A 17,309-nucleotide genomic window follows, 5' to 3' on the forward strand; every position below is an offset into this window, starting at 1 on the left:
TCCCATATTCATGCACTATAAAAACCTCATGATTTCATATGGGAAATCATGTCCTCTATTTTTTCGAAGATGAAAAAATGGAGGACATGATTTCCCATATGAAATCATGAGGTTTTTATAGTGCATGAATATGGGATAGTGGTCCCGAAACGTTGTACAATGTTAATGAATAAATAAATAATAATTTATTGAAAATGATGGAAGTAATAAACCTCAAAAAATTATAAAAAATAATAATTATATTGCCTTGGTGCCATTTAGATTTTGATACAACATACCCTTCTCCTTTATCTTATATCTTTATTATACTGGCCTTTTCATTTAAAAATCACTTGAGTAAGTTAATTATAATACTTTTGTGATGAAAACGGCATATTCTTGATTTTCAAAATTTATGGAATACTAGTAGTACAAAATATTAAAGTGACATACTCCATTCATTTCTGTAACATTTCATGAACTATAACAAAACATAACAAAGAAAATAATATGCCCTTAAATCATGAGACCTACCTCAAGGCAACTCAAAATATGCTCTTTAATGATAAATAGAATGAAATTATTTCAGAAATTAAATAAGACATAGAGAAAGATGCTGAGGACAGAACCATGGATACTCATAAAGAGAATTAAGTATATAAACAATCTGACTTTAAAAGCAAATCTCATGATGAATTAGACAATATGACTGATTTAATTGGATGGTATAAATAAACAAAATGGAATAGTTGTTCATCTTCAAACATAGTTCCCAAGTGTCCTCATAAATAATAAATAAAAAAAAAAGTTACCTGTAGAGATAGGTGAAGCAAAATATCATGTGCCAGGCAGATTTGATAAGCCAAGTAATTCAGAATATAACTAGCGAAAATTTATAAATTGGTAAAATCAAAAATACATTTAAGTGAGAGACACAATAAGCCATGATTTACAGTCTTAATTTTCTTTTGTCTAAAAATGAACATCCTAAGAAATGTCATTAAATTTGTAGAGGATTTAAATGAATGAGAAGAAAAAATAATTAATAACTAAGGATAGCCCTATATCTACTAAAAGTAAAATGAAATCAAAATTTTACAAACTAAACCATATTCACTTGTTTATAATAATTGATTATTTTTTTAACTTAGAGACACTATAATAGCTATTTTACTTAATAATAAAAAAATATAATTCCAGGCCTATAATGAAGTTGCAGGCCTACCTTCTACGCCATAACCCCTGATGAAGACCTGAAACTCAGGTCGAAACGTCCACATAAAATAAATAAATATGGTTTTGTTTATTTATGTTGTTCTTTGCTGACCGCACCCCCTGACAAACTTCTCCAATCATTAAAAAAATATAATATTGGAAAGTGGATCATTCTAATACAGTGCCCAACGGAAAGTTAATGTTGCCAAGACAAAAGAAAAACCTGATAAATTTGATGTGATTAGTCATTATTAACTATCTTCCTATGGTGTGCATCCATATCTCTTCATTTATAACAGACAGCTCTAAACTTTCAGGAGGGAGAGCTTTGACTTGTTTGAAATCCTCTAAGTAGAACAACAGCTCTTGAGTAACCAACCTGAAAAAATCTTCTGGTTAAAGGGAGTACTGTAGATTTTTTTTCACATAATTTTCAAACCTTAATACAAATTTAGCAGATATATTGCATATTTTAAAGAGAAAAGACTCTTGTCTACTAATTTTTCAACAGTGGCAGAAGCAAATGGTTTGGGGTTGCCTATTAATATGCTAAGAGAACCGACTGTTGATTCTCTTAGACACAGCAAGTATAGTGCAAAAATTTTTAAATATTTGAAAAGTAAATAAATAAATAATAATATGATGGTGGTTGTTGGACTTCTGATATCCCACCTCAGATACTCAACCCGCAATAGTGAGAATAAAACAGACAATAATAATAAATAGATATATTTCTAAATATTTTAATAAACAACAAAAATAATCCTAAACCATCTTACCCATGGGTTGGACCACCATTGTTGAGAATATTCATTTTTTGGAGTTTTTCACTAAACGTGTTGATAAAACTTGTATTAACACCTTTATAAAGTTCTTGAATTTGACTATGAGGCAATACACCATAAACAGCTTCATGGCACTTCTTCAAATGCCTAAAAACAAACTGCTTTAAGTATACTATTACCATGAACTACTTTTATATTTATATATTTGTAATCTGTAAAACTCCCAAGCAGTTTTACTGAACTAATAGGTAATGATATTATAGGAGAAAAAAATCTTACTTGCAGATATTTTGAAATGATTTTGAAGGAACTGGTGGCTTAGCATCCCAATGCCTCAGTTCTGCTGATATATTTTTATGCATCACTTCAAGTAGCTTGGCGTTCACATCGCTGGCATGATCCTTAAATTTCTGTGAAACCTTGTCCAAGTAATCTTTAGAAGATTCTCCAATAATTCCTAAATTTTACAATAAGTTCAATTCAAAGTCAATAGAGAAAATAATAATAATAAAAAAAAAAAAATGTGAATTCATTAACAGAACTATGCCGAATTTTTGCAAGTCATAAGTGGTATTGTAAACAAATGTAATTACTAACAACTTTAATTTCAGTTCAGTTTTTGACAAAACAACGAAAGCGAGAGTGGTATAATCGCATATTTTTGCCAGAATCAGTGAAGTCCATTCAGAAAAATCCTTATGGATTTCAGGAAATGAACCGAAGCCTCAATGATCACTGTTGTTAAAGTCCTTATCTAACAAGCCACATATGCTCAAAACATAAGTGGAAGTTTTTTATTTTTTTCATTTGGGGTTTAATCCCCTTCTCTTAGGGTTCTCCAACTTATTAGAGAGGAAAGATGAGTTACCATATAGACTGTTCCAGCTGAAGTGGAAAAGTCGAGATTTATTGTGAAGGGTACTTCACATGAAATAGGGGTACATGAAATACAACTGAACCAGCCCAGGCAGTATTCTAACCGGCACTACTTTTAACACAAGAATGCCAAGTTTGTTTCTGGCTCAAGAGTCTCGGCTAACCACGGACACACGCTACGCAATGGGAATATTACAGTTTAAATTTGGTCAAAACCTCACTTGTTCCTTTCAACTAACATCATTAAAACAGTACACAAAGGTTAATAAAATACTTCCAACAAGAGTTCTAAAAAAAAATATCATATTTTGTAATCAGGATGATTTATTGCGAATAACTAATTTGGTTTTATATCTGCTATGATAGGTAACTAAGATTCCATAAATAAAACAGAATTAAATGGACAAAAACAAATAAAATATTTTTAAAAAGACAATGTACATCTAATTTTACTTTGTGAATTTTCCTTTTTGATGTTTGCACTAGTATCTGCGACAAGTACCCTTAATTATTTTGTTTTAATTCTTGCAATTTTCATTCCTCTCTGTTTTCTTGATTTTGAATCTTCCATACAAAAAGATAGAATTATTCTACTCCCATCCTCAAGGAATTTCCAAAATTGAAAATTGGAAATTCCTTGAGGACGGGAATTTCCAATTTTCAGTTGTTTCTAGTTTCTTTAAATATCTTTATCTTTTACAGAAAGGCATAGTTTGGATTGTTCTACACCAAATCAATAATTTTGTTTGTAAAATTAATTTTAGATCAAAATTTAAATTCTTTGTAATTTTTAAATTACTTTATATTTACCTTCTATCCATCAAAACTAATTATATGGTCAACTTAGTCTCAAAAGAACTTTTATTTCAAACACATTTTGCTATAAAATCTAAAAATTGGCAGTAAGACATTAATATATGCAAACAAAAACTAATATGCAATTGAACGGTCAATTCCATATTTAGACAGCTTAGATTTTTTAAAATTATTATAATTTATTTGTACAGTTTTAATTTGATTATCTTTCAAAAGAATTATGAAAATTATTAAAACCACCATGTGATAACAATTCTTTGAAAAAAGGAGTAAGATGTATAGCAAAGAAAAGAAGAGGAAGTATATTTGAAGAAAGCATATTGACAGGTCATGCAATAAACATTATATCAAAAGCAGAAGAATGAAAAATATCAGAGGTATGCATCATTTTTTTTTTTTAATTTCAATATTTTTACTTAGAACTCTCAAATGAGATTTATAGAGTTATAACAGGCTTGAGCCAAGAGGGTACAGATTATGTAGATGATACAAAAGTAACCTTAGAAGTAAATAAAAAGCCTTACAGAAATGGAAAGAGAGAGAGCGAGAGAGAGAGAATCCATAGCTACAGTAACAGAATATAGAAGTAAAAATACATTTTATTTCTGAAAAATTACTTCTATAGAAAAAAGTAAAAGAATTAAAGCATCCTGTGCAATATAACTAAACCAAATTTTAATATTTTCTTTTACTAAGATTACTTTAATTTCTCTTTTATCAATAATCCAAATTAGTTCTGGCAGTGGCCAGCTTCACAACTCAATGAGTGTATACGGCTCAAGGACTCTCACTCAATCTCCGCTGGCCCTTAACCAGTAACATGGCTGAAAGACTGAAAGCACTGGGATCACTTGGAACCCTGCCTTACAAGGTGTGAATGTGTTTTTATTTTATTGTTATTTAAATTTAATTTTCTTTGTCTTGTACATAAATTATTTTATTTTTATTATGTGATCAGTTATATTTTTTATATAGATTCATTTATATAGATTTATATAGAATTACATAGATTTATGTATACAAATCAAGATAGTATTACTTTTTACTTATGTAATTCTTTACTATTATTATTATTTTAAATTTAATTTTTTTTCTTTTAATTCAGTGAGTACTATTGTTATTTAATTTTTTTTTTCTTTTATTTCAGTATACCTTGTATGAATGAGTATTTGTACAGTAATACATAATACCCTTAATTTGTGGCATATGGTATTATTTCTCTTCAATTTTTTTTTTAAAAATTATTCAATAAGAAACTAATAGAGAAAAACAGATTGGTGATGAAAAAAGAAAGAAAGTTGGATAGTATGCAAAAAGAGCAAAAAAGAATACTAGCATTAGTAAAGATTTTATTAGCGTAATCACCTTGAAAATGAACACGGACATGTGGAATAAGCCATAAAATAAGCTGCAAAGATCTCAACTGAAGAGCTAGGTTATTAATTGTTATGGTTTTTAAACCAGTTTTTTCCGACACTGCATCACCTCCAAGCACAAGACTATAGCAGCGGGAATTGAATTGTGTTAATAGTTCACTTAAATATCTGAAAACAAATAAAGATTATTTTTGTGAGTTAAATAAATAAATACCATGCAAACAGCTAAGCATCTTATATAATAAGGGTCAATCCATTCCAAGAGGTTCAATAATGGTTCCTTAATCATTTTGTAATCAAATTCAAAAGTAATTTTTGAACATATTTATTGAGTTCGGTATGCAAATGGCAGCCATTTTGTATCAGTTTTTCAAGCGTTATTAGTTTTCAAACATAAGATTTTATAAATTACTCAATACTGGATGGTATTAGGCTAGTAGTAAAGTAAATTCCATTGATTTCAGCACATTCTGATCTACAGCAGAATTTTATATCGCAGCATTTTATATCTCCCTCACATATTTCTGTTTATTTTTCTGAACTGTATTCATATATATTTTCTATGTACTATAAGTTCCTAGAGTTACCAAAAGATAATAAAATTCAATTTTTGCAAAGTAACTTCATAAAGGAAAAATTTTTCAACCATTTTTTTAAAATCTATTTATATTTTATTTTTCTGTTAATGAACATTATGCACTTATTTCATAAATGATATTAGTAGTGAGTAACTAATGATTTCAAAATTACAACTTCCCAGAAATTTTAGTTTTATAGTTTCTAATTTACCAGATGCAATATCTTTGTTAAGGGATCAATTAAAACTTAAAAAATTTAACACGTAAAGGGTCTCTATAGAATCAAAATACATTAGAAATTTCATCCTCTAGTTTTTAATCTGAGTAGGTACAAAAAGTTATTCATAATAGTGAAATAAAGGTTGAATTGCATATCCAGAAGAACTGGTCATAAAATTAACAACTTTTTGTACCTATTTACATTCAAATCCTAACATTGAAAATCGTGGAGATTGACTCATTCCATTGAGACCTTTTATGAGTTTAATTTTCAAATGAAAGAGTTAGTATTGAAAGCTAGGGTACTCGTATGTTTATAAGCATAAGAAAAAAACTGAGGTTGAGAAATTGTTCCTTCTTTAAGAAATTGTCCTGCCTAAATTTAATTTTGTTAATACTCATTTGATACCTTTGACAACATACAGGGAGTCTAATATAAATCAACTCAAACACTTTTCACGACTAAAAGGATGATCAAATAAAAAAATGCCAGAGGATTAAGTTGTAGGTCTACCTCCATAGCTTCACCAACCCCAACTGATTTTTAGATGATATGCACACGGAGAGATAAGCAGTTAAAAAGTTAGGTAAGATAACACAAAACAAAAAATTAAAGGATCATCTTTCAGACGTTTCATAAACTGTAATCTTGGGACAAGAAACGTCGTGTAATTTTTTCAGAATTTAATAAAAATATTGTTGAGCTTGTAGGTATAGTAGTTTAAAAAAAAAAAAAATGAAAATGTAGTTTCTAAAATGGATTTTCAAGAATTCTGGAAAATAAATTGATTGTATGAATTTAAAATCACATAGTATTGTATCATTATTATTACTTTAGTATTACAAATTACTTTTAAACAGCACTAAATAACAGACCAATAAACCATGATTTTTTTTCTAAATTAATCGAGCAACCACTTATTTATTAAATTAATGATGAGTTAATAGTTGACCGTGCATACATAAAAATGAGAAAATATTTAAGGGTGTGGTCAGTGATCACACCTCTAAACATCCTATCCTCAATTATATTTATATTATTTTTTTCTGGACTGCTTGGAATGGACTAACCCATAATAATGAACCTTACTGTGACTTCATAAAAATAAATTACATAACAAATTCTTCTAGTGAATGTAGAAAACTAAACAAGAGGTAGGAAAAATTTATTAAAAATTCTTAGTGACTTTATCAGACCACAAATTTATAACAAATTAATAAAAAAAAGATAAAAAATTTTCACAAATTTAAAATCATAAGAATAAAATTAAAACAAATGGGCTTTGGTTAATAGTAAGAAAAAAACATTTTAAGTGAGGAAATTAAGAATTCCTAGAAAAATTAAGTAAAAAGAGATTAAAAAATTTATTATAAAAAGTAGAAAGAGAGTAAGAGATTTCATCAAGGAAAGGTAAAAAAAAAAAAAATAATTCTTACCGATATAAATGTTCACCACAGCTAGGAATTTCCTCGGCATGCATACAATATTCTGCTATTATGTTAACAAGAAGAAGAACAGTCCTGAAATATAACACATCACTCCAATCATTCTAAAAGTAAACATTTATATACATCATTTATTTTTATACGCAAGATGAAATAGTGTAAAGCATAATTCGGATGTTTTATTTTTTTAAGAAAAAAATGCAAGTAAATGCAAAGAAAAACTCCATACCCAACTACTGCAAACTTTTCATCACCAATCATTAAGAAGCTCTGTGTTTTATTTTTTTCATTGTTAGCTATATGTGATGAAGTATCAATGGCAAAGGTACCTGGTAAACATGAAATATAATTTTAACAGCCAAGATGAAAAAACAAATATATATACATAACATATTTTAGTTATCAATTATTAAAATTATTTTGAAGAACTAACCATTGTCAGCTATATGATTAACAAGTTCCTGAAAGGTTGCTGGTACATCAGTTTGCCTCCAAGGTTCAGAGTCAAGTAATAGAAAAAGTTTTTTCATCTTCTCACTATGAAACTTATTCATAAATTTTATAGCCTAAAAAAAAAGAAAGGAAGACAAAGATTAATGAACTAATTTATAAAAATTAATGGAATGAAAAAAAGAGTTTATATTCAGACCTTTTTCTAAATATAAAAAGTTTTATGATTCAATATTTTAATGCATAATGTTAACGGAATTTTGAATTTAATTACATAAAATCTATGTAAAAAAAAAGAAGGGAAGATTGAAGAACTCACTTGAACATTAAATGCTGACTTGAGAGATGTTAAAACCACATCTGGACAGATTTTGTCCCAACTTTCAGTTATATTTTTTACGTGGAAAGACATTTTTTTCAGTTGGGTCAGAGTGGCACGTTCAGCAAGCCAATATGTACCATTCAAATGCCTGGAATCATCTTTCATCCTGACAAGAAATTAAAAATAAATAAATATTTAATACATTTAAGTAAATTATACAAACACGCTCAACAATCTTACTTTTCATCAGGCCATACTAACGAACGACTAGAAAGTAACTGAGCACACCTCTCTTGAGAATAACGACTAACAAACATCAAAAATTGTTTCAGTTTTTGCAAGATCTTTTCTTCTTCATCATGTGACAGCTGCCAATCACCAGAATCTGAACCGTAATTCCTGCAATCCAAACACCAAAAATAATTAAAACATATTATTATGGAAGTGGAATGGAATACTGTATTAATTCATAAAAATATTATCTCTAAGAAATTTAAATACGGCGACAGATAAATTTACAAAAGTAATGTGAATCTAAGTTAGATGATGCTGTGGCATTTGATTTGTTTTCAATTCAATTCAGGTATTTATTCTTGATAAATGCCAAGTCAGTATTCAGCCACTGATGTGATGTATACATACACAGGAGGGATTAGCCTGATTCAAGCTAGGTAAAATGGAACTGTGGGAGACATAAAGTTTTATCTAAGCACCACAAAGCATTTGTGCTTATATCAGTAGTTTTCTATACTTACTCTGTACATGAGAATTTTAATATTGTACATAATTATGATGTTTCTTAAAAAATAAAATTCCATCAGATGTGTTAACGACAGTTATATTCATTATTATAACTGACGTTATAACCAGCGGTCGTTATAACAGGTTTATTTGACACAGCTGCTATTAATTAGTCATCATTACAGTCTGGAGCTAAACCTTTTCTGCATTCATTTAATAGTTGTTTTAATATTTTGATTGTTAGTTGTGATTATTATAATGCATTAACAGATCCTATCTGCACTTATTATATCTGTTGGGCCATTGTGATATAAATCCATTTTGATTGCTGATTATGATTAATATAATCTATTGCATTTGATGAGTACAATGGTGATAATTAAGTTTAAATAGAATTAATACATTATTTTAAATCAGTGTAGATGTAGATGTGGGCCCACCAACTTTTGACCACGTTTGAAAGTTGTCAATAACTTCACACCAATAGCCTATACTACTGTAACAACCAGAAATATCTTCCTCTGACCTATCAGAGTAGGTCAGATAATCCTTTTTTCAAAGACTGTCCTCTCCCGTCTCTGACCCCTCAGAGCCACCTACACTCAGTATTTTATTTTATATATAGCTAGTAATTTTGTAAATTTGTTTGTTCCTTTTCATTATTCAGTTTGCTGATTTTATTTTATCTTAAAGGCCTTTTATTTTAATTTACTTCTAAATATTTTATTTTTATTATATGGATATATTTTCAATAGTAAGCCTCGCCAAATAAATGTTTATATTCGAGCCACTTTGTTTTTCTTTGAAGCCAATTTAAAAAAAAAAAAATTCATCTATTTGTGGTGGCTTCAACAAGAGATAAAATTCCGACCAATTCCTTCTGCAATTGGTAGGTTAAAATGAATATAATAGCATCAATAAATCACACTAGGTCATCTGGAACCCCATCTCTTCTTCACAGACTGGGGGAGGAAGCTTAAAATAAAAGATTGAAACTGTCTCCTTATTCTGTCAAACACCTAAACTATTACATAATTTTAATTAGAACTCTTTTATTATTAATGAAAACACATTATATACATTGTTTGATAATAAAATACAATATTCCCAGGATAAAAATTACTTTATATTTCATTTCAAATCATAATAAAATATTAAGGAGGGAAGTATAGACTGGATTAGAGGCAGAGAGGAAAGCCTGAGTTTCATTTTGGATTAATACTGAGTATAGTACCCTCTTCACATAAAATAACAGAAAAACCACATCAAAAAAGCAGAGTCCAACTTGCAATGCCACAGAATGACAGATGACTAAAGAAAAAATAATGCTGGTAATTTTCAAATACAACCGAGGTTAAAATATGAAAATGCTGATATAGAGTAAATTTAGTTTACCGAATAAAAGACTGAATATTGAACCATAATGGTTAGCATGGTTACAAAAATAAAACAAAATCATTGTTGTTTCATCTTCTGACCTTCCAATTAAACTTTTTTTTACCAAGCTTTTAGATCAAATAGACCTAAGGTAAGATAAAAAACAAAAAACTATGGTTACTCAATAAATTCCAGTACAAAATGTTCTTGATGCAGAAATTGTTCATAGTATTTATATGTAAATTCGTGTGATTTTATGATATTTTTCCCTAGCAGTTAAAAATCAGTAAAAAAAAAAGTAAAAATTAATAAGTCTACATATCACTATAAATGAAATAATTACACTTCACTTACAAAATTACATCATCATCTTTTTGGACAGAATGGTTCCCTGCACTGATATGAACAGCCCTCACCATGATGTTGTAACCTTTCTGGAATAAAGGAAAAAAATTTATATGTATTTAAGATAAACTAATCAAAAACTAAATGAACCATAAAAAAAAAAAAAGGAATAAAATAAATAATCAACTAATTGAGAAACTTTATTTTCAACCCTATGGGTACCCTTTTACTTTCTCATTTCCCGCTCATTTTGAAAAATTCAAAGTTATACATGAATATAGCAAAATTATTTTAGTCTTCATTATATAAATAATACTCATTTATCTTCAGTATTCATTTTTTTATAAATTTAATCAATTTATTTTTTATCTGACTTTTAACCTGTAACTTGGCAAGAATAGATCTGCTAGATCTTTTTTGTAATCTTTGATATTATATAGACAAGTAGGATCCTAAATAATACAGAAATCAAGAAAAAAACAATTTTTTAACAATTTTATGATCTTACCAAATTCCAGAGGTTAAAAATGGAGTATACAATTTTTTTTTGTAGTCTATAATATTCTTGAAAACAGAAAAAGGAATAACATTCACCATATTAAACCCGTATATTTTTATTAATAATAATAAACGATTATAAAGAAGTCATGCACATAATAAGGGATGGAGGAGAAGAGCTTCAAGCTCCTCTATTGACATATATATTTATGAAATAATTAGTGCCCTCAATCCTATATGCCTTCGATTTGCTGAAAAATAAATAAAACATACTCAGAGTGAGCCTAAACAAAGCCAAACTCGACCTTCAGGACTTGGCACAGTACCATGTATAGAACCTCATTTAAATTATGATTTCCTCATCAAATAAATTCAAAAATTTATTATCATTATACAAAAAAAAAATTATATAATAAACAAAAAACAATAAAGCAAAACAGAAATAGTCCCTAATAAGTCACTGAAACAACATAATTAAACTTAACTTTCCACTATATAGTGCCATGATGCTTCTCGATCAGAGCTCAAAAAATGAATTAGGTACACAACTGGTAAGACTAAGTATCAGATACAAACAATGCTACTAACTGACTTCTCAAATAAATTCCCTCAAGTAATAAAGACTTAGCGATCCCGAAGGTTCGAGGCCAATACCATTAATTGCCCTGTACATGCATCCGTCCGGTGACACCCGGCCTAACCCAAATACTGTTTAACTTTTATTTCCTCATAACTTTCATTTTTTCTAGTTATTGTAGAATCATAATACTTAACTCTCTCTACCAGGTCAAATGTATTTCCTCCAACATCTATATCACCAAAAATGCTCCTGTTTCTACTGCTAACCATATATTTTGTTTCATCCATATTTATTTCGACTCCTAAATCCTAACTAATTTTATGGTTCATGTAAATTCCCTAGATGGAGAAAAATAAAGGAAACAAAAATAATCATCCTGGAGCTGAGAAAAAGTTCTCAAAGTCGCAGAGTGGTACATGGTATCTTGCTCAGCTAAGGGTTAACAGATTTTTTAGATGTTTTGTATGACTCTTTAACCACCCTGAATAAAAGTTCATAATTACCTTAATTCTCTGTAGCAGTTTGAGAAGAACATTAGTGGCATTTGCTAGAAGAGTAGCCCATTCATCGACAGTAAGCAGTCGAAGTTGTCCTTCAATGCTAGATTCTGATGACAGCCTATCAGTTCCTGCTATCACTTCTATCACAGCTTGCTTAATGGCAGCTTTGACTGCCGCCACACACTCAGTCTCATAAATGTCAACAAATGTAGAATTTCCTCGTCGAACCATTCCCATAACTATACAGATTAATTTTTCCTGGAAAAAATAAGGTATGTGCTACATACAAATATATACTAATGCAGTTCAAATAACATATATTAGATATCAAACTTATACACATGGTATTTTAAAAAGAATGAACCGATTTGGAAGCTTTACTTAACAATATGCAAGCAACTTAGCACAAGTTGGAATCTATTACATTGAGCAGTGGTGCACGATCGGAAATTTGCGGACCACTGAGGTTCCATGAACCTCTGCAAAATAATATTGGAATAGGTCATTCCATTTCAACTCAACACACACAGTTTTGAGACAAGCCTTACCATCTCAGATTTCCCAGTTGCATAATTCTTGGGGCTGTCTATAGCTGAGGGAGTTGAGGCCTAGGTCTTTGCAACCTCAGAACTGCAGCAGCACCAGTTCAAATCTGGCCTGGGAGGGAGGAGGTTCACTTTTATTTCTGTGGCTTTTCCACAAAATGAAAACTTCCACCATGGTTAGAATAGGGTGGTGCCCTATAGATAACACCCTCCACTCAGTATGTCAGAATTAACCAGGAAGAGGGTCATAAAAAAAAAAGTTGGATAGTTCTTTTACGAATCTGTTCCTCAGCAGTGTGCTCTAGCATGGCCTCCAAGATTCCAGATCAAACAACTTCTGCCTAAAGGGCAGGGAGATATCAAGGACAATGTTTATGTTCCCCTATTACACACAGCACTGGAAGATCTTAAAAGGCAGATAACAAGTGTGATAAATACGGTTGATTGTGATATGCTACAGTATATTTGAGAGGAACTCTCCTATTGTCTTGCTCGAACCGCGCTCCAGGTGGAGATCATATTGAACACTTGTAGGAGAGGATTAAGGGGAAACATCTACTTCAGAAATGTGAGTTAGTTGTAATTTTGTACTACTTTCTTTCAATAAAATAGGATTATTCTTTTTTGAAGATCCTATATATTGTAGATAATCAATAATTTTATTAAAAGACATAAATAACTTACTGCTTCAAGCAAAACAGGCTCGGAATCAACCAGCGGTCTATTGAGATCAGCGGTAGCATACTTTTCAAATTCTTCTTTCATTAGAGTGTCTATAACACCAAGCATTTCAGCTAATTCAGAGCTCAGATGCCTGTTAATAATTAAACAAACTTAAAGAAGCAGTAATTTTTTACTTAAAATACAACAAATCTAGACATAAGATTTAAAAAATAAACTGACATAAAAAATAAATGAATCTGCTAATCGACATCTCTATAACAAGGCCAACAACATAAATAGCCATCTCTCATAATCATGAGAGATAGTTGACCATGGATCACTTATACAAGGAGAAGATGGTTGGGGGGTGCGGTCAAAATATACCACAAATAAGTTATTTAAAATTATTTGTGTTATATTTTGACCACACCCCTAACCATCTTCTCCTCGTATAAATAGCCACCATTTTGGATGTGTGATGAATAACCCTACTTAGAGCCAATCATAATTTTTATTTCTTAACTCTTAAATGAAAAAAATTACTCTATTATTTTTCACTAGGTCAATTTCAGTTCTAAATATTCTGAATTCAAGGCTATAACATTTTAAGTCATAGCATTACATATAATTTAATTCTAACAAGATATACAAATTATCAAACTAATAAAAAAAGAATAAACAAGTATATCTCATTAGTTTTCTGCTTTAAACTTAAAACTTTGTATACAATATTAAAAAGGAAATCTTTAAAATATTACTAAACAAAGTTGTATAACAAACAACTACCAATCCAATAAAAGAAACCATAAATTAAATCATACCGAAAACTATGGATTCCTGCTAACTCTTGTTTCAAAAGATCTTCAGTTGTATGAATCAAATCAAGTGCTCCAACATAATCAGGGCTAGACAAAAGTAATTGGATTGTTGGCTGTGTCTGCATTACGGTTGACATCACTTTTAACTAAAACATGAAATATTTGTTTATCTAAATATACTTTTTAAGTTTAACATTTAATTAAAAAAGTTAATATATCTACATATCTACTTCTCATAAATAAAGATTTATTTTGCAAATTAAAATTTTAAATAAAAAATTGATGCATTTAAAAATTTTTCACTGTCAAATTGGAATTACAAATCACCATTTTCAATAAAAATTTGACTTATCTACATGAAATGCCCCATTATAATTTTCTAAATATATATACATATAGCATAAAGGGAACCACCATTAATAATTCCAGCTTCATAGCCAAGGTTATTTTGAGATACAGTGATCAAGAAGTCAGGGAGCGAGTGGTGTATATTTTATGAATTAAAATAAACACAACAGGGGTTTTCATAGAAACATGTACAGAATATTTACAAAATATAAATTGATCCAAAGCCCTTCTTTTTGTTAATAATGGTTCGAGATTTATATGACTTCAGTTTTGTATTGTTGAGAATTTCCTTATCTTTCAAATGAGAGGCTATGATCTTCAGGAGTTGTCTAGTTTTTTAATTACTCAAAAAATTTTATATATAATTTAGGTTTAGAAATTTTTTTTTTTAACCACTAAGTGTCCGAATTTTTTTAAACCTAATCTTATTACACATATCATTATAGTCTAGGAGACTCGAGATAATCACCACACTCAAAAATCAGTGGTTTAAAAAGGGTAGTTTTGGCAGATAAGTGAAATGTACAGACACACAGGTTTATTTTCATTTATTGATTAAAACTCATTTTAGTTCAATATCCATTTAAAATATTTAATGTTTATTCATAATGATGTATTGTCATTTACATTTTTAAACAAAAATGTGTTTCAACATAAAATAAAAATCTATAATATCCATTTTCTCTAGGTGGAAGATTATTAGTTAACCAAAGGTAATGAATTGATTGTAAGATGGACATAAAAAAAAAGGCAATCCTTACTGACCGGACCTGCCCCACTAAGATCCACAGGGAGCAATGGTCCTATGTCACTTTTGAAATATTTGCTCAAAATGGGTAGAGGAGACTTAAGATAGTCTAATCGAGCAGTATTTAAAAAGCGCCTAAAATTGGAAAACGGCATGAAATCCTCCACTTTCACCCTCCATGGTAACCTTACTTATCTGACTTTTCAAACAGGCAATTACAGAGAGTAGGTTGGTCTATGTACGGCATGTCACAATCTCACAGTAGAAGATCATAACACAAAAAAGACTTAAGATAACCTAATCGAGCAATATTTAAAAATTGCCTGAAATTGAAAAACGGCATGAAACCGTGTGAACTCTACTCCAGGGTGATAGTAAAAACAATTACAAAAAACAATAGAAAAACTAATTGTTAATAACCAACATTCAGTAATAATCTATCAGAAAAGTTCGATTTTTTAGTCATGTTAGCAGGTGTGATACGATTCTACCTCAATGCATGATAAGTGTGAATATTTCATAAACACTATTAGATACAATATATTATTTCAAAGATTATAATTGTTCAAAATACTACTTCTATATTTATATTTAAATTTTTGAATTATTAACAAACCAATTTGATAGCAACAGTACCTTCCTGACAACCTGATGATGATTGGTCCGCAGTCTTTCATTACGTAGAATCTTTAAAGAACCATACACTAAATCATTATCTATTCTTTTAATTTTTTCCCTAAAAAGGATATAAAATTTAAATAATATTAATACATATATATATATATATATATTACTTTTATTAAAAAGATTTTAATTTTGAAATCATATAAAAGTTAATCTTTCTTATAACTAATTAGTGAAATAGTACATTAGGTTTCTTTCTTTCCAAACAAATCCAAGCTGAATGTAAGCCCTGTGTCTAGTCTAATTCTGATTGATTGACAGGAATATATTATTTAAAAACAAGGGCTACTTGTTTATTATTCAGTGAAAAAGGTTTACTTTAGTCATTTGGAGTCATGGAATAATATCCATAAGAAGAAATTGTCACATTAAAAAATGAATGTCTGAGATTAATCAATTATATTATTTTTTTTTATTGTGAACAACTTTATTTTAATTGTTAGTTTTTCTAGTGGGATTCATTTTTAATAGATAAATATTAATTTAAATTATTGAGAAATCATTTGGAACATATTACATCCATAGTTTCTATTAAGCTCCACCTTCATCTAGCAAAACAGGAATAGATAAATAAATAAATTTAGCAGAGTGCATTGTAACCAATTAAAATTGCAGTCTGAATTAAGTTCGTGTAAAAGAGAAATAAAAAAGACGACAAATATTTTGCTGGATTTTAAAATAAAAGGTAATTTAGGTTTTGCTTCCAATTTATTTTTTTATGAAGTATTAAATTTTACCCATTTGTGTATAATATTAATTTATTTATTTTAGATATAAAATTTGCAAACAAAATGACCAACTAAATAACAACTGAGAATGAGGGAAGAAAACAAACAAGAATTTTTTTTAAAATTTACCAGCACTTCCGCGTGTGCTGTGTATGAAACTATTTATTTTATTTTTATTTTTTTGCACAACCATTGATCTAGTAACAGCAATTCCTTACAAAGAACTGAACCTCTGACCCTGGGTTATAGCGAAACAGATTTATTTACATACATATACAAATATACATAAATGCTTGTTGTTATATAGTATTATAATAAAAAATTGTGGGTATAATGTGGTCCATATGATTTTCCTCAATTATTTTGATTAATATGTATTAATCATTAATTTTTATTTATATTTTATGATAAAAACTAATAATTTCAAGATGTTATGATTATAAATAACTATATATTATTAACATAACAAATAAATTATTTATTTGGAAGATTATTAATTGACCGTGTGTAAAGATGAAAGGAATATGGTCCGGGTGCGGTCAAAAAAACTCAAATAATAGAATTATACTATTTTAATGAGCCAACGTTTCGTCCCACGTTGCAGGGCTTCTTCAGGGCTAAAAAAGATACAAACACATAGTTACATAAGGAAAACAAAAACATAAGTGTAAA

The 17,309-nt window shown here is 29.1% G+C and overlaps 1 protein-coding gene and 1 long non-coding RNA gene across 3 annotated transcripts in view; one reads left to right on the forward strand and one right to left on the reverse strand.

Annotated features, from left to right (window-relative positions):
* The window catches only part of LOC136796968 (uncharacterized), a 10,512-nt gene extending 5,470 nt beyond the window's left edge, over positions 1-5,042 (forward strand). Inside the window, exons 3-4 of one of the 2 annotated variants that reach the window (XR_010844758.1) lie at positions 3,888-4,048; positions 4,819-5,042. This is a non-coding gene — a long non-coding RNA (uncharacterized lncRNA). Of the gene's footprint in view, positions 1-1,179; positions 1,269-3,887; positions 4,049-4,818 lie in introns of those variants that run through there. The other variant, XR_010844759.1, reaches the window with a different exon arrangement.
* scat (VPS54 subunit of GARP complex scat) overlaps positions 1-17,309 on the reverse strand; it is a gene marked incomplete in the record, with an annotated part of 27,565 nt that overhangs the window by 835 nt on the left and 9,421 nt on the right. Inside the window, 14 exon segments of the mRNA XM_067052215.1 lie at positions 1,418-1,573; positions 1,974-2,126; positions 2,259-2,436; positions 5,037-5,215; positions 7,282-7,365; positions 7,520-7,619; positions 7,724-7,856; positions 8,060-8,228; positions 8,303-8,461; positions 10,535-10,614; positions 12,107-12,361; positions 13,333-13,462; positions 14,133-14,275; positions 15,862-15,961. Coding sequence (XP_066908316.1) covers positions 1,450-1,573; positions 1,974-2,126; positions 2,259-2,436; positions 5,037-5,215; positions 7,282-7,365; positions 7,520-7,619; positions 7,724-7,856; positions 8,060-8,228; positions 8,303-8,461; positions 10,535-10,614; positions 12,107-12,361; positions 13,333-13,462; positions 14,133-14,275; positions 15,862-15,961 — 1,987 coding nt within the window.

This window comes from Halyomorpha halys, unplaced genomic scaffold, assembly GCF_000696795.3.
Source record: "Halyomorpha halys isolate HHAL.00 unplaced genomic scaffold, Hhal_1.1 Scaffold948.1, whole genome shotgun sequence".
NCBI lineage: Eukaryota > Metazoa > Arthropoda > Insecta > Hemiptera > Pentatomidae > Halyomorpha > Halyomorpha halys.